The sequence below is a fragment of the Alosa pseudoharengus genome, unplaced genomic scaffold, assembly GCF_046254945.1.
Source record: "Alosa pseudoharengus isolate Yale_2024_CS ecotype anadromous, Long Island Sound unplaced genomic scaffold, YU_APseudo_1.1 YU_APseudo_1.1_scf_7, whole genome shotgun sequence".
Lineage (NCBI taxonomy): Eukaryota > Metazoa > Chordata > Actinopteri > Clupeiformes > Clupeidae > Alosa > Alosa pseudoharengus.
In genome coordinates this window covers 38,195,548-38,214,441 of record NW_027468859.1, presented here as the reverse complement: position 1 = coordinate 38,214,441, position 18,894 = coordinate 38,195,548, and the positions used below count along the sequence as shown (strand labels likewise).

General features: G+C 39.1%; 1 protein-coding gene across 1 annotated transcript; it reads right to left on the bottom strand.

The window, feature by feature from the left end:
* Window positions 1-16,430: 16,430 nt before the first annotated feature.
* nkx2.2b (NK2 homeobox 2b) lies at window positions 16,431-17,539 on the bottom strand. The gene is made up of 2 exons (XM_076271980.1): window positions 17,296-17,539; window positions 16,431-16,981 (listed from the first exon to the last, which is right to left on the bottom strand). Exons 1-2 carry the CDS (start codon window positions 17,537-17,539, stop codon window positions 16,431-16,433), a joined length of 795 nt encoding a protein of 264 aa, XP_076128095.1.
* Between the last annotated feature and the right edge of the window lie 1,355 nt (window positions 17,540-18,894).

Below are 18,894 nucleotides of genomic sequence, written 5' to 3'. Positions count from 1 at the left end.
GAATATGCATCAAAAGTCGGAGTCTGGTATAGATTTGTCCAGTGTAAGCAAATCATTTTCGAAGGGCCGTCTCCATAACATAATTAATCAAAAATATATTTATACGGGTTTTTACATTTACAGTAGCGCATTCGAGGTAATAAAGTGTGGCATAAACTATGCCCTTAAGAGAATATTATTGTCCAACGAGTATTGATGTATTTGGTAGGCCTGATTAATTTATTATTTTTATTTACATAGCCTCAAACAATAAATATTTGATCACAAAATAGGCGTTATGATGCATTTGAAGAAAAAAGTTGAAATAGCACAGCCTATGCGCACCCTCTTTTGTTAATTTCTCTCTTTTCGTCAAGAAATGTAGGGACCTGTTTTCTGAAATTGGCTTTATCGGCAATCACTGACGGTTTTAAGGGGACATAGCTCTGTATGCAAATACAAAGCCTCTCAACCTCGCAGACCAGTGAGTCAGAGGGCATGGCAGAGGGCCACAAAACGCAACTCCAGCTCACCAGTTCCGCCAGTGCGCTGCCGATGGGCCACCAATGCGACCTTATGGAAGGCCTTCAAAGCACCTCATCATCTCTCGGTTTCAATGAGCATTTTGTGGAAATTGCGTTCCAGCAAAGGGGAACTACGTTCTATGTTTATAAGATAATCTGGAGCATTTAAAAAAAAAAACTGAAGATCAGCAAGATCCTCTGAGTTCACCGCAGCTTTGCATTAACAGGTAAAGAGATTTGTTTTGCATTGTCCACTAATTGCAATTTTCATAATGTACTAGTAAACAGATGAAACATTGTGTAATACTCCAGGTATTAGACAATGTTTCATCTATTAATAGTGATTGGCCGCTCTGTCTGTGAAGAGAAAGCCCTACTGTATCATAGTGGAGTGTGGTTGCAAAGTGTTTTTTTTTTTTCTTTAAAGATCTGAATTGTCTTTTGTTGAAATATGTATTATAATTCTTGAATGCGCAAAAGTAAGTATGCTTTCATTTAAGTCGATATTTATCTATGTGACAGTTTTGTCAGGCATGAAGTGGTGCCATCAAATGTAATAAATTTCAAGAAATCTGTAGATCAGAATTGTGTGTTTAATTCAATATTTGATTGTTAGCATATTCTCGTAAATTACTTTGATGTTAACAGTTTTACTGGGAACTTTGGGAGAACTTCTATACCATTAAAATCTGTAGAAAAATAAGCTTTTAAAGTGCCGATGGATCAATGGACCACTTGATTCATTCTGGACATCGGGACACAGTAACTTGAGAGGAGGATTTGGAGAGGTCAGTAAGAATTTGCGCGCTTGGAGAGAGAGGGCCGGGGTCCTGATCCAGCCCCTCCACGGGACCATGGATGTAAGTGAAGCAAATGAGGTGCCATGCAGTCGTTGCTCGTCTACAAAACCTCTAAAGCGCATCTTCAAAGGCTGACCTTCAAACTCGAATATGTTAATAAAGGCCAAACCCAAGTGGGCTCCGAGTCGAGGGATCCAAACGGGAACATTGCACAGGCGTAGCTGCATCAGTTTATGTTTTGTCTAAACTTTCTTCAGGGAGTTATTAAATACTAATCGGGAGAAAGGAGTGCGAAGTAGTAAGAAACCAGACTGTGGGTACACCTGCAGCGATGACTATGACAAAAGTCCTACCCTCTAATCTAACTAATGTGGGATAGGTAACCTCACTAGGTTATCCGAGTATTAAATTAAGCACAGAAATACAGATCGATCTCATTGAGACTTCTAGTTCGGATTAACTGAACTTCGGATAGCTGCATACATGGCTTTCAATTTACAGACAAGCGAGCTTCATAAAGGCCTTCTGATATCATGGCTCTTAAGAAACCACAATACAAATGTCCCTGTCAGTTGCACGGGGCATTCGATTTTTTTCAATTTGCGCAGAAAAAAAAATAGCATACATAGGAAACCGCTAAACCGATGCTGATTATTTCTTTCTGGAAGAATTGTTTAGGGGGAAATTAGTACCAATGTAAAGCAAATCCATGTCGTTCTTCATTTTTTACAAAATGTTACCTTATTGTGTACTTCAGGTTCGATGTAGCCTATTCACATCAGTTCTTAAAATTGTCCGTCTCCTTTTTAATGTGAAATGCACTTGAGATGCCAGTGGCCAGGTGTAGGCTCCTGCGGTACAGTGGCGCTACTTGAGAGCGCTATATCTTCCGGCGGAAAGGTGAAAGGTTCGTCCCAGCGCAGCACGTAAATGACAGGCCTCTTGAGGTCTCCTTTCTTCTGTGGCCGTCTCATTCTCCCACAATTAATGTTTCTTAAGGATGGAAATGATGCTAATAGCGGGAAACCAGTGTAGTGTGGGTTCGTGGAGTTTTTGGATTAAATTAGATCAATTCATTTTAAACTTTTAAACTTTAAAAGCAAAACTTGTTTAAATGATTATGATTCCATCTAATATTTTCTGTGTATCTATATATTAAGTGTAAAACCCGTGAGCTCAGGCCGAAAATGTTTTCTTGGTGCCAGAGTGTTTTTTCTCTTGACACGTGTTTATACTCGCTGTATATGCATGTTGTTCCAGTTCCAGTTCCAGACTAATTTAGCCCCGAAACGGCAGAGAATAGTTGGCATATGTTTTGTGTTCATTTTCCTGTTTTCCTGGTCATTGGCTCGTCCGCGCGCCCAGGCGTGCGTTAAGTTCGTTTCACTTGCTCCACGGATCAAGCTTATCTGTTTCTGATTACCCTTGAATGATCATAGCATTATCGTAAAATATTCGCTGATGTGAAGTCTATAAAATAGATGTGCTAGAAATGTTCAGACAGTTGCACATTGTGTTGCGCTCTTCAAGGAAACTGAACAATTTTAGACATGATATGCCCATACAGTTAACTTGGAAGGGCCAAATATATTTACATTTCCCAAGATGCTTTAGGGGAGCTAATAAAAAAGAATCCACGCCATAATAGTCCAAATTCTTTAGGCTATGTTCATTGACACTGAATAAGAATGTTATTTATGGAAAATAGCCGTATCCCTTTTGATGACATAATGTTGTAACCTATACTGCAAGTTTAGTTTGATGTGCTGCACATTTATTGGAACACGCCTAATAGGAATTCAAGATATACAGTGATATTGTTTAGGCCCTATATAATCTTGTTAAAAAAAAATCACATAAATAACATAAAACCATGAAACTATTTGTATGCAAAACATTTCACCATTAATCTGAAATACTCTGTGGACTTTGCTTATTTCTTTGTTTTTCTTTGAAATGGACTCATGCGCAAGAGAACAATAATTCATGTAGTCGTGTTGCTTTGTTGACCCTCTCTTCCCTTTTGTTCCACAGGTAGGCTGCGTTCTCGATAAAGCGCGTGGGCCAGTTAATCAAGCTTTGCGTGGTTTACGTATTGTCACTAAACACAAGTGGTAGCCTAGTAATTCCCTGCGCTGACTAATCTCGAATAAGAGGCACACTCATTTGAAAATACTTTCTAAACTGTTGTCACCTACAACTAAATGTGATTTTTCAGTGTATAGATCTTTGGTATAGTTAGTGTTTGGACAGGCTACTTACTTCTAACGTCCTGCTTAACTATGAATTCACAATCCTGAAATGCCAGCAAATGTCCTCTTCAAAAGACAACAAACCAAAAAAAATGCATCTAAAAATATATGCTATTGCATTTTCAATTTATCCTGAATGTAAAAGAGAAAGTTGTCATGGGACACTGTAATGTAGCCATTTACAAAGCAGCCACGACATTTTATCATGATTATATGCTGGAATTTACACTTTACACCCTCCAATTACGTAAGTAATACTCTAAAGTTTTAAACCTGAATGCCGACAGAAAACCAAAATGTAAGAAAGAGTATGCGATGCTATAGCCTATTGCAGCTAACGACCTCGAATAGTAAATACATTTAACAGCAACATTTGTAATTAACATTTTCATGCGTTAGATATTTGCATGTCCTGCTCTATTTTTTCTGAATTTAATTTACTCTTCGTTTATCATAAATTCACATTCAGTCCTTGACAGCAACTTTAGTTTTCTATTGTGTTGTTTATGAGAGGCATATGGTGGTATGTTTGATGTTAAAGTGGATATTATTGATTTGTTTTCTTTCTAAATTGTTTTGTTTGCATTTGGTAATATTTCAGTCTGGTATAAGGCTATATCTCATTCAAATGTGACCTGTGTGACATCATTACAGTCTAAGATAGAAAAGAAACTTGGATCAAAACTGAATATATGTCAGCTTATCCAAATCTTTTAAATATTTTCCACATATTTTATGTGCGCTATTTCTTTACTTTTTTTAATGCATACCTTATCATTGAACAGCTTTTTTCCCCTCAGGGTTTTGTTTGGGCTCTGCCTCCAGTGCCCACCAAGCGAACTGCAGTCCTTCTTCAAGCCCCTGCTACAGGGCCCAGGGGTGAATGTGGATCACTCAACATTAGCTCCGCCAGCACACACACTCCAATTTTCACTGTGGACTCTTGGATGTTTCATAAACTTGTGGAAGCAGACCCTATTTCAGAAAAGATATCTAAACCACTCAATATCACACATTTTCAAGGAAAGTTTAATGGCAGCAACACATTTTGTTATCCATACCAATTGAGCTATAAATGAAATATTCAGGAGATTGTAACCATGCACAAACATTACAGTATCCCCCTGCAAAATGGGCCAAATATTCCTCTGATCACAGTTTAACCTGTTCAGTCTACTATGCCTGAGACAGCTTGTTTTGTGTGAAAGACTTGAATGCATTCTGCCTGTAAAAGTCAGCATTGTGTAAGTCGTAAACTCAGATCCGAGACTGTGAACTCCAGATCACTTGCTTAATTGGTGAAAACTCAATCAAGAGCACTGCACTACTTTGTGGTTGTCAATATGCAAAATACAAACTACGGTATGTTTAAGGATTTGAGAATGACAAATTATATAAAATTTGATGTACTAAAAATGTTTTGCCATTTTTTTTATAAACTTGGTAGGTGATCCCTCTGCACTGAAGTACTATTGTATTTACAGACTATTATTTACCCTGCACATGTAAATATGTCTTTTTATTAACTGTGATCAAGATTTTTGAGAGTTGACAATATTCATATACTCTACTGAAATGACTGTTTTCATAATAAATATCAGTCACATTTCTATGCCACAGCCTTGTGTATCACCCAGAATCAAAAACAAGAGATATGAGTGTATTCACATAATGCACACAGGCAGATAACATCTGCCTTAGTGGTATGGCTCATCTGTCATCCTTATTGGCATTCAAATTCTGCTCTCTCATTATCAAGGTTCAGGCCTCCAGCAGTTAATCTATTGCCTGACGAATGGAACCCCTCTGTGGACGACATATTGGCTGAGAGGAACAATGAACAACACGTGGATAATCAAAGCACCACTTTGAACAACATGAATATTTAGGAAGATGCCTGTCAGAATCAACAAAGATCTTACCTTCCCGTTAAGGAGAAGCATTCTTTGCCTGTCTCATATTCATTTCATGCCTCCCCTTCTTAAAATTACCTTTTTATTGTTATTCTGATGGAGCGTTTTTGAACTATACCGCTGCATGACTGAATCGTTAGTAAATGCACACTGCACTTTATTATGGGTATCACAGACTTCTCCTGTTGTGAAATCAAAAATATACATGAAAGACTAGAGAGGATGCAAGTATACTTCCACTGAACAAAAAAACAAATTCAATTTGATGATCTTCGTTTATTGTTTATTCTGATTTGAAAGTGTAAGGAAGTGATACCATCTGAAGATACACTTGTTTTCTTTTTTAGTCATACTGCACATATGTAGTGGTCATTTTTGATATGGATATCTCAATCAAATTGAGGTTTTCCATCTCCTACTTTTAAGTCAGAATTCATTTACCCAGCACTAGTCTCTCTGTCTATAGCCTTTTTAATATAAACCACCCGTTTTGCTGTGGAGCTCAACTTGAGAAGATTACATTCAGTGCATCTGAAAGAACTGAAGCAGGGGTATCAGGTTTCAAAACAGAAAAATAATGACAAGCATGAGTGAAATGATATTGTCTTTGTTCTATCCATTGCTATGACTACAACATCAATTTTGGTCAGTATGTCTACTTCGAAGATTGTGCTATGATTGGAAACAATACAGCTATTGTATGAGTCCACAGAAGCCGAAAAATCATATGGCTGAAAGTCAAATTGTAGAAAACATCAGAGGAATAACAACATCACTGTGCAATCTTGAAACATCGAGAAAATTAGTCCTCATGAATTGCAATCATTAGTTTGTAAGCTATCCTCCCTCTCCCTTTCTCCCTCACGCTCTCTCTCTTTGTATTTGTAATGAAGCAACTCACACATACATGACAAAAAATGGTTAGTGCTCTAATCTTTTTTGTGCATATCAAATACCCTAATCTGTACAACAATGATGGAGTACATATCATCCTTATTCTTTTCAGATCCTCTTCTTTTCAAATACACAGTCTGTCCCTCTATAGAATATGTCACTTCTTTAGATTTTAAACCTCCTCTCTATCTATCTATCTATCTATCTATCTATCTATCTCTCTCCCAAACACACAGATGTGCACACATATGATGCTCTTTCCCTCATCCTCAAACTTGACTTGACACCCCCCCCCCCACTCTCTCTTTCTGTTTCTCTCTCTCTTTTTCTCTCTCTCTCTCCCTTCCTCCCTCCCTGCGTTCCCCTCTAATCCCCTGTTCTTGTGAAGAGCACTGGGCCATGCAGCTGTGGTCCCGTGGCACTTAGAGAGGCGGCCACTCAACCTCCACTCACCGGAGGGGTCCAGACCACCTGGCTCCAAGGGCAGTGGACCCCAACCCCCCCCCCCCCCCCCCCCCCCATTTAGATGAATGCCCAGGCAGCCCAGCGGCTCATCTCTGCCTGCCGGAGGTGGACTCGTGGAGAGCCAGGGCCTGTGTGGAAGGTCAGCTCAGCCCGAGGGAAGCCCACATTTGTGGGGTGTGCGAGGCGAGTGGATGAGTGACCATTTACAGTGAGTGGAGCATGGGGAGGGATTGACGGAGAGTCAGCCGACTCCACAGGCACTATATTTGTATCACAGGAAAGGGATGCTGGGAATTATTTATCTGCTGCCGAAAGAGAGTAATGGATGAGAGGGGGATAAGAATATGGACATGTGGGGGAGTTTTAATTGTAGGGAGACAAAGATCTCCAGGTGTTTAATTTAAACCTGGTCCGAGGCTGTCAGAGATGGCCAAGTATGTAGTATAGAGGTTTGTATCAGAAAACCTTAATAATAATAATATAATAATAATATCAGGCAATTGTTAGGGATAGGGGACTGTTTTTAAGTCTTAGGGTTAGGAGGTGACTATTATCTGGTTTTCAGATCCATCAGACATTGCTGCCAATGTTATGAAATGTTTTAAAAAAATAAAAAAAAACATATGTTTGTCCAATTGACTGTAAATAAACTCATTCTTTTCAGAGTAGAAGAGCTGATGGTTTACTAAAGCAATGAGATGTATTACAGAACATGTTGTTGGGCAGGATGTTATGGAGTGTGTGTTTTTCTGACACCCCTGAGAATAATCATCATTCTCTACAGTGCCAAGGGACTCAGTGGTAAGGGCCTTCTCCACTGAAATGACAACACAACAAATTAATGCTGACCATGACAATAATATGACCCGCATGTACTTTAATGTTTTAAAAGCAACATTTTTGACACAGACCATTTGTTTTAGGAATAAGACGTGCAATTGCAAATTACATACAGTACAGGCCTGCAATAGTATGCTATAGTATATTTCTAAAAAAAACTAAAGAATTTGTTTTTGTATTGTAAACATTAGCTTGGCAGAGAACCCCTTTTCTGCAAAACCAGCCTACAGTCTTTAGATGCTTGCTTTGGTGCATTTCTCAGATCAGAATTGAAATTCTTAATACACGTTCCAACTCCATATCATCTTATCTCATAAAAGCAATTTCTTCTAATCTTGTACAACAGCAAATGCTTTAGTATATCCATACAACTAATTATGTACAAATATCTGCTGTTTTTTACATTTTCAATTGATACTATCATGTTGGTCCATGCTGAATAGTCCTACACTTTATAATAGGCCTTATTTCATCACATGCAAAAGTGTTAATCTAGTTGTCATAACTAGTTGACATAAGGGGTATTTCATATGTTTTACCATACATTTTTACATTTTCCTTTGCACAATCCTGCAAAATACTTTCTTACTGTAACAATGTCTGTCAACAATGTCTGCAATACAAACAATATAGAGAAAATGGTGAAACATATCCAGTCTCTTGCAATCAATAACACACAATAATGTGTAACTTTGCTGTTTTTTACCTAAATAGCTACAGCGGGGAAAATAAGTATTGAACATGTCAACATTTTTTTCAGTAAGTATACTTCCAGTGAGGCTATTTGCATGAACTTTTCACCAGACATTAGTATTAACTTAGGTAATCCACACATATAAAAAAATCCAAACATTAATGTCCATAAGTAGAGTTATGAGCAAAAAAGTGGAATGGCACAGGGAACGCTAAGAAAAAGCAGTGCACAAAGGCAAGGAATGGCCAGGAACAAGCTGGAATCTATACGCAGTTAGAGAGTAATTATCCCTCATATCTGTGCAAATTAATATAAGATGGATTAGTACATATTAATGAGCTATAAAAGGTTTTTCATTACCAAGGTGTCACACAAGAAACATTTCATAATGGGTAAAAGCAAAGAGCTCTTCCAAGACCTTTGCAACATTATTGTTGCAAAACATATCAGTGGAACTGGTTACAGATGCATTTCAAAACTTAAGAATCATCCAGTAAGCAGTATTGGAGCCATTATCTGCAAGTGGAAGGAACATCACTGCATCATCAATCGGCCATGCACAGGATCTCCTCACAAGATTTCTGACCAGGAAGTCAGAAGGATAGTCAGAAGTGTAGCCTAAGAGCCAAGGACCACTTGGAGAAAGCTCCAGAAAGACTTGGAGGCAGCAGGTTCAATTGTTACAGAGAAAATCATAGGTAATGCACTCCACCGCCATGGCCTCTATGCACGCTCACCCCGCATGACTCTATTACTGAAGAAAAACATGTCGAAACTCGTTGAAAGTTTGCAACACAACATTTGGACAAGCCTATTAAATACAGAGAATGTATTCTGGTCAGGCAAAAAGAAAATGTTAACTTTTTGGATGTCATACTACACACCATATTTGGAGGAGAAATGGCACTGTGCATCACCCTAAAAATACCATACTAACAGTGAGGTTTAGAGGTGGAGGCATCAAGGTGTGGGGCTGTTTTTCATGTCATAGTACTGGCAGACTTCACAGAGTTGAAGGAGCGATTTTTCCTGGGAGAATCTTGCCATCCACCAGGACGATGAGTATGAGACGTGGCTAGACCTTCCAGCAGGACAATGATCTAAAGCATTCAGCAAAAAAAAACTCTCAATTGGTTTCAGAGAAAGGAAATCAAGGCCCTGACTTTAATCCAATTGAACAATTTTGGAAGTTACCTAAAGATCAGGATTTACTAGTGGGACCCCTGGAATCTTCAATATTAAAAGACTATCTGTTTAAAAGAATGGGCCAAAATCACACCGGAATACTGCAACTGATTAGTTTAATCATACAGGAAATGCGTTGAAGCTCTCATTACAAATAATGGCTTTTCCACAAAGTATTTAAGAAATTTCAGTAGGCGTGTTCAATACTTTTTACCTGTGGTGTTCCACTTTTTTACTCATAACTCTACTTATGGACATTAATGTTTGGATTTTTTTAATATGTGTGGATTAAGTTAATACTAATGTCTGGAGAAAATTCCATGTGAGTAGCCACACTGGAAGTATACTTACTGAAGAAAATGTTGACGTGTTCAATACTTATTTTCCCCGCTGTATACCGCGCACATCCTTGTGGATTTTTCATTAGACAATATTTACAAAGTAAACTGTCATATTGACAGATTGACAAAGCAGTTTGGCTACCTTATTCATTAACAAATGCTTAAGGACTGGTCATTCTGATTGCACTGATATTTTCCTTAGCATAAAAACTTGCCTTTGAGACATAAACTAAGCATTTTTACCAAGATACGCATTTCTGCAGGTAACCCAATATGTGGTGCAGTTTGCACTAATTGTTTGGAGAAATGCACTAACTGCTGTGCAAACATTAATGCTGATTTGAGAAATGCACTAACTGCTGTGCAAACATTAATGCTGAATTGAGAAATGCACCAAAGCGACTGAGAAAACTGTAAGCAATCCCCATGCTTTAATGTGCATCTACAATGGCCTCTTTCTGCTACAGAGGGGAGTTTGATGGACTAGACTTAAGATTGTGAACTCTTTCCAGCCACTGAATTTTCAATCATTTTAGGGATGATGGCTTAGCCAGCCTACCTCACCTAGGCTCATTCAACATCTTCCTTGGATGCTTTATGGGACAATCTTTACCACAAAGCATCTGGGTGGTGTGACCCAACTTCCACCTTCTTTGTAAGGATCTAGTGGTGCTCAATTAGATGCAAAACACTCAGATATTTTCTTGTAGTCTTTTTCCTTACATGAGCTTTTCAATCACCCATTTAAATCACACTGTCTCTTTAGTCATCGCTTCTGTTATTTCACAGCCTGGTTGAAGGAGATCTCCTGTTTGGCATTCATAGTGCCTAATTAAGATTGGTTATGGTCAAATAAGGGGAACCTCTGCATCCTTTGAGAATAATTTCTCATCTGCCTTAATCTGGAACTCAAAAGCACAGGTTATGCTTATGCATGCTTCCGTTTTTAATTAATTAAGCAATTAAATGAATTGTAATGCTAGCTGACAAATAGCCTGCTTTGCCTTTGAAAATGTATTTGCCTGTAAATGTTTTAAGGGTTAAAGTTAGGGTTCCCTTAGAATTGAAGGCCCCTGTCCTCATGGAATCCTCAAGCCTGGGGACCGCACAGGTGACCTTTCATCAGAAGGACCACTTCCTGTGTCCACATCTCAAAAGTTCCACTCCAGAGAACAAGTGTGATGGACCCTCTCTCTGCATGACATGCTGAGGTAAGCACTGCAAAGGACTGTCGAGTTCTCTCGGCCCGTGGCGTCACCTGAAGAGCCCTCAAAGGAACGCGGGTCACTATAAGGCGAGATGAGACATAAGAGCTAAATCAATAGGAAACAATGCCATTCTGAGCCCCAGTCATGCTCTCACATGGACACTCTCAAGATCAGAGAGAAGTTGTACATTTCTGGCCCATGTGACTGAATACATCCCTTATGGTAGTTGTCCCTGTAGTATTTCCTTTTTCTTTTATCAAAACACTTGTGGTGTAAAAATAAGACAGAGAAAGCAGAGAAGTCACAGAAATGAATTGCAATTCACATCCCTATGGGATCATTGGCAACTTTTCTGAAACGTATATGTTTCATTTACTTAAAACTGCAGTTGGCAAGATTTTTTTGATCATATTCAATGAAACCGACAATATGCTCCGACAGAACAACATAAATCAGCCGGTTTTAGAAAAGAAAACGCACTTCTACCTCCACCTAGAGCCTGTTATTTGTTTTGCAAAAATCCACAGCACAGAGTTCTTTTGGTCCAATCAGAGGAGGGCTGTATGAGATCTGACTGTCAATCATAGTTTGGTGCAGTCTGGTGCGCATGAGAGGGTGCTCGGTGGTAGTGGGGGAGGGGCATGAGAGTTGTAAACATTCAAAATGTTGGCCAAGTCCCCTCAATCTGTCAGACTTGCCAACTGCAGCTTTAATTGCATTTACCTGCATCTTTTTGTTGAATCTATTTCAAAGGATATATTTTAAACTTTTCTGTGGTTTATCAGAGCACTGACTCATTATCTCATGTGAGATGGTACAGTGAATTCCAGTTTTTAGACAGTGTAGGAATTTTCACATATTACAAATATGCCACCTCTTTTTTACAAAGGGTACAAGTTTGACAGCGTGTTTTGCCAACAGGACATGCGCATTGTGGCCAGAGCGAAATCAGAGGCACAAAGTGGCGAAGAGTCAGGCCACAGTTAATTAATAAAAGATAGAGAGATAGATCAGAATTTAACACTGGTTGTATGTGATTGTTTTTTTCATTTATTCAATTGCACATTTCAGAGTCCCCGACTTGACGTAACTTCCTGCTAACTATCGCCGCCGAACTGGGGCCAATGTGGTTGATAGACCTTCATGTAATTTAGCCATGCTTGGATTTTTCTTTGGATTTGAATGAGGGGGCGTTGGTCTAAAATGCTTAACTATGGTGTTCTGTTTTAGGAACAGAAAATATGTTTAAGCAAAATAAAGAAGTAGGTGGGAATGCAACAACAAAACAAACCATGGCGTCCTCAGTCAGCACTGTCCTAGTGTAATGCTTTAGGCATGTCTGCCCCTAGTGGTGAAGAATGTGCATAGTTTAATGACTCACTGCTCAACATGCAGGGATAATGACCGTAAGTGATTATAGATTTTATTTAATTATATTCTTTTTTAAAAACATATTGATAGATACTGTTCCACTAAGGTTCCATGGTAGTGTTACAGTGACATAAGAGGGATGACGTGTCTTGGACCTTGACTGTTAAACTGTAATCCTGCATTTTAATCCTGGTATAAATGAAAAATAAAGTGACACATCTGTCTACAATAGCTTTTCTAATTGTGTTCTTTTTGCCATCTTTTGTGTCAATGATGATGGATTGGTCCTCAGTATTGGCCCCCATTCCCTTTTATTCTGTGGACAGAGATTGCCACACAATACCTCTTATTATATTCTTATCTTATATTGGATATCATCATCTAGTCCTGCCCCGAGAAGGTAAAGGTGTTGGTTGATTGAGCGACTGAGCCGGTCATTAATGTGGTGTGAGTTGATCCAGCCAATGTGAAATATCATTTTGATAGACATCATTTAAATTGTGGCTGTGCTATCCAAAACCCAATCAAGTCGTACCCAATGTGGGAACGTCATGCTTGTCTGTCTGACACCATAGAGATTAAAAACAACAACATGACGGTGTGTACTAACAATCTGGGTCCACAATTTAAGCGCCTCAGCCTCAAATCAAGACAGCAAGCTATTGAAGAAACAGACGTAGTGATATAAACGTGTAGTATATTGACTCTTTGCCTCAATCATGCCCAGTTACATCATGAGAAAATGATATATTCTTTTTTTTAAATGTCAGAGGGAAAAGACAAGCCTGGTTTCACCCTTCTGATCATCCTAAACACGTCCTTTCGTGTGTGTCCCCATGTCAGGGTCACTCTCAGTGAGAGGACGTCAGCAGAGGCAGCTGAGCTCCGGGGCTCCAGCAGGGTGTTAGCCAAGTCAAGGCCACACATTCAATTTCATGGAATACTTATAAAAAGCCTTCCCCGACAAGTGCTGCCTCAGACTGAAGCATCTGTGTGGCTATTTGAAACACATTCATAGCATTTATGTCTAAAGCTCTGTTTGTGTTTCTATGATGGTCAACTGATAAAAGCTTTGCATCACCCAGAGAGGTTGTCTACTGTGTGCAGTTTGCCTTCTGAAATGGTATTTAGTTATCAAAGAGAAAAGAATAACACAATCTGATTATTCTTGTTGAGGTTCTCATATCATATATTCAGCCAGAACAGAAAAATAAATCAAAATTAATATTGCATATTTGAAAACTGCTGGTCATTTAGAATGATAGTGATGTTGTTAAGACAACAATTCACTATTTCAAATAATTCTAATTCTAAAGATATGTCAAAGCACCTTAGTTATAAAATGTTGCTAGTCAATTATTTACCAGTTATTTGTGTAGAATTCTGGGATATAAAACAACCTTGCTGTTTTATCACTGTAATACCACATAATACTTCTTGTAAAATGCAGCGATACAAGTAATTTAAGAAACTTCCTCTAGACCTGGCCCAACATTGACTCATAAGTTTTTCCCTCCTAGTCTGTTTCTGCACCCATTATATGACATCAGACTCACATCCACACTATATCCTTCATATTACAGTCTATAAATGCAGTGGGATGCTGTTTAATTTATCTACAACCACCAAGGTCTCCTGTACGTATGTACATAGTGTGAGTGTGAGTAATTGAGTGAGTGAGCGAGTCCGTCTGCATGCTGATGTGGGAGGATGTGTGCTGAGGGTATGGGTCGTTGCAGTATGTGGCTTAAAATATGTTTGCCTGCATAGGCTGTCACTGTCACTCCTTTCTATTGCAGCATTCTATGTCATGAGCAACTCGTAGTACTCAATCCTCCTCTCCTCCCAGTAAATATGTAGTTTTCCTGTGGTCTTAAATTTAATAGAAGTTTGGATGTACAGTGTATATGGGTAGAAGGCTTGAATTTCTCAGTAACCTGGACCACTGGTAATCTGAGTCAACATCCATAGCCTGATTTCTTTAGGCATCCGGATCTGCCTGTGCCTACCTGTTTATTCTGCCAGACTATCTGAGCTTTAGATTTTTTTAGATTTTGAATTTGTTTTTCCTAAGGTTTGCTCAATAACATAGGATTTTATTAAGTCCTAGTCTATCTCAGTTAAGGCTATTTAATGTCATGAGATATTACTTGGGAAATGTATAAGCTAGGGCTAGGCTATCCAATATTACAGCTGTAACATTGAATTGATTAAAATCAAATGACTGAACAATATGTGTATGTGATTTAATATATATATATATATATATATATATATATATATATATATATCCAAACGTTTTAACAGGATAGATTTGGAAAAGAATAACATATCTCTCGAGGAGAGCGTGTAAACAATGTTGGGGAAACATATCGTCATATGTATATACGGCTCTGCATATCGTTGTCTAATACTACCACCACGTGGTGAGTTGCTGAATAGCGATATGTTGAAAGGCGGAGTTTTCTGGTAGGCCTGATCGAGTTGGGAGTTGGAGTTGTTTATAACAAAAATCTGAGTTCTGATTATGATATATGCGATGCAGCCAGGTTATTGTCTCCTTATGAGTGAGCTACGTTTCAGCGAGGCACATAAAATTGCTTGGTTCATGATGTGTGCTTGTCTTGGCATTGAGTTCACAGGATGACACAGATGTTTTGTGGGAATTAACATTGTCTCTTCAGACAATGCAGTAGTGTACTGAGTACCCTGCGTTTATACAAGACAGTCGAAACACAAGGATATACTTCTCAATCATATGGATTGGCGTTGGCAATGGCGGCAGACTCGCACCGTTGCATTTTCTGTAATTAGACCAAATTATATAAGACATGTGAGAACTTTTCACTGGGATCCATCAAAAATAATATTTGCCTAATCTGACATTAGTAAGCACGATATAAAGTACAGGCTAGGCCTACTGTTTGTAAATGAAAGTCCGGATGTATGAAAGTGGCCAATTGGTGGATGGCTAAATTTGGTTTAAAACAACTTTCTTTGTGGAGAGGAAGGTTCACATAACCAGAAAAGTTTGAATTAAAGTGGAGACTAATTGTCTCATTTTCAAATCCCTGTTAATCCTCACAATGATAAGACACCTTTGTAGGCTTTCGTGGCAAACGCATGAGGAACCTTTAAAACAACACTGTTTAACAACATGAATAATATCGCTGAAATGCTTATCATAAAGCACTATTGCAGCCATAGGAAATGACTGTAATATTCTCGCACAGTCATCCGGAATAGGCCTGTCAATGTGGTAGTTGACTCGAACGAACAAGAGTTTTCTTAATCATTTAATGGGCTATATATTAGCCTATATTTTTAGCAAATAATTTTCTCTACTAGGCCCATTGACCAATTTATCCTGAACAAGGCGATAATAACGACAGCAGTCTGAATTTTAGTTTTGTCTCACCAGCGGCCTAACTCAGTATAGCTCCACGTAGTGTCCTGTGAATTCTTCATTTGAAAGTTATGTTTGTTAATGTGTAGGCCTACATTTGAAATCCTAAGGGAAAATAATAGACGACGGAGGCTGTAACAGAGCCTATAGTCGGACTTCAAACCAGCTATCAATTCGACCCCAGTTTTTGAAATTCATAAATTAAAAAGGAGTTCATTGAAAATGGTAAGAAAATATTAGTGAGCATAGGCTATAACAGGATTCATCAAATAGCGTTATGTTTCAAATTTCATTGAACACATTACTGGATAATCATTAAATAACAGACATAAAGAACAATGTAAATACAATCACTGGGGTTTTATTTATAGTAATAAATATTTAAGATCAATATACATACAAACAACACAAATTTCACTTTTGTCTACATTCATGTGACAAAATAATCTACATCCAAAACAGCAATGGTAACGACCACAAGTGAAAAATCCTTGTATAGGTACGAATACGGAGATATTACAGTGCTTTGCTTTTTAACTGGTTGCCCATCATAGTGTCTCACCAAGACCAGCGTTGCATCTGTGCCAACTGATGGACCGTTGAAAGTTGTGAAATGGCCTCCGGACTGAGGTGACTGCTGATGTGCATTTGGTGGAGAGGCTGAGCACTGAAGGGGGAGAATGATATTCCGGCCTGCAGAGACGTGGCAAGGTCCTGGTGTTTGAGCGCATGGCACGGCTTCCCATCCCGAACCAAAACAGGAATGGCCACTCTCCGCGGAGAGGCTAGGTGGCACATGTCCACTCCCTTCTCTGCCCGCGCCCTCTTCATTTTATAGCGATGGTTCTGGAACCAGATTTTGACCTGGGTTGGGGTGAGGCGCAACAAACTGGCGAGGTGTTCCCTCTCTGGCGCGGAGAGGTACCGCTGCTGCCTGAAGCGCCGCTCAAGTTCATAGGTTTGCGCCTTGGAGAACAGAACTCTTCGCTTTCTCCTTTTGGTCGCATCGCTGTTGTCTCCAGAGGACTCTTTATCATTGTCTTGAGACTCATCCGTAGATAGCTCTGGAGATTTTAAATCCTGTTGTGTGTCTTCTGATAGGGTATCCACTGTTGAGAGAAGATGTTTCTGTTAATGCATCGTAATGTATGCTAATGTTAAACATTTTACTTTTTTATTGCAATTTTAACATGAGTTAAACTTTGCCCTTTTAGAGCAATTTTGGATAATAAAACAACCATAATAACTTCTTTGTAAACTCATAGTTTGATCAATTTGTGCAACTTCATCAAGTTTGCAGATTTCTAAACATGGTAATGTCGATTAATTCCGTGGCAAGTTTCGCGCATTTTATTCTTTACGCAAAGGGTGAACTTTCCAAAAATAATAATCACTTTTGAATAAGTCAAATAAATATACTCACATGTGTAATGAACTGAAGCATTTCCAGATGTAAGCCATCTTGTGCACTGACTTCCACTTGTCATACACAAGGTGCTGAGGGATAATTGCCGGCCAGTTTCGGGGAGCCTTCGTACATTAGCCTCGGTAGTTTCCTCGGTGGTGTCCTCATCAGTCTCCTCAGCCCCAGATCCTTCATCATTCGTGTCGGGGAGGTCCAGGAGGTCCTTCACGGAGAACCCTGTCTTTGTGTTGCGCAATGACATTTTCCTTAATATGAACTCGAAAGTATGCTGTTTGAGATACTGAATCTATAGAAATCGCCACAGCGTTGCATAGAGAGTCGACCGAGTGTCCACTCTGGAATTCCCAAACGCTGTCTCAGACTGCAGGGTCTGAAGCGTATAGATGCGCCGCGTAGGACCAACGTGAACCAGTAACAGTGCAGTTGATGAAGACGCAACTCATGGATGCACGGCTACCATCATTGCCTTGGTTGAGACCAGCCACTCCTAGACCGATTGGTCCATATAAGGTCGATGTCAACAGTACTGGACCTGCTACGGCGAAGCATCATCACCAAACACAACAAAACGTGCGGCTGCGTGTGGGCGGATCTTTAAAGTCAAGTGGATGAAGACTGTTTATGGATGTGAAATTGGGGGGTTTTGAGCCACCATCATTGATGCATCCAGAATGCGACGAGGGGTATTACGTGACATTTAATTGCAAAGATGGCGCGAAATGATTCCATCATGCAATTTAAGTGCTCATCGAATACGAAAAAGCCTGCAGTTTCAAGTGGATGTGTTTTTTACTGAGAAAATGTTTTCATTGAGGCAAATACGTAGTTAACTAATGGATTGACCATTTTAAAAATTCAGTTGTTTAATGTGACAAGTGGCCAATTCATGGCACCCTTTTAGGTCAATATTTTGATTCAGGCTTAAGTCAAGGAGTATAAACAGCGCGCCATCGACTCTTGTTTGAGAACAGGAACAATAAGTGTCTTATCACTCAAATCCGTCTGTCCTTTCTCGCTTTGGGTGCTGTTATCATAGCAATTAAAAACAAGTCGGTCCCGCTTAATGATATAAACGAAATTTCTAGTGTCTGTATGTGGCTTGGACGAAATAAAAAGGCTATGGAAGACTTTAATGCTATTGAGAGGCATTTTAAAGACACGTCTGCCGATAGCCTGCATGTTTAATTAGACAGACTTAGTTAGGTTTTTTAATGAGGTATGGTCTCTTGATGTCATAAGGATCTTTATGTTATTACTGCAGTTATATTTAGTTTTCATATTACCTTCTATTTAATGGCTTGTAGTGCGCATATGAGCGTAAATAATTCATAGGCCTAATGCATAACACATTTTTGTATGACAAATCTAAGGGAACAAGGTGGACAACTGATAAAGACCTATTTTTTCACTCTTCATTCACTCTTCTCTAAATGTATGAACGATAGGTGCATTCTCTCTCTCCCTTTCTCTCTCTCATTCAATCACTTACTCTATCTGTGCATGCATGCATGAGTGTGTGTATGTGTGTGTGAGAGAGAGAGACTTATGCAGTCGTTTTCCTCCGCAGCTTTTTATTTCTCTTCCCTCTCACCGCTC

Coding starts and splice junctions, on each gene's coding strand:
- nkx2.2b (XM_076271980.1), bottom strand. CDS start 17,539: ATGTCATTGCGCAACACAAAGACAGGGTTCTCCGTGAAGGACCTCCTG. Junction 16,982..17,295: donor TGCTTCAGTTCATTACACAT/GTGAGTATATTT, acceptor TTCTCTCAACAG/TGGATACCCTATCAGAAGAC.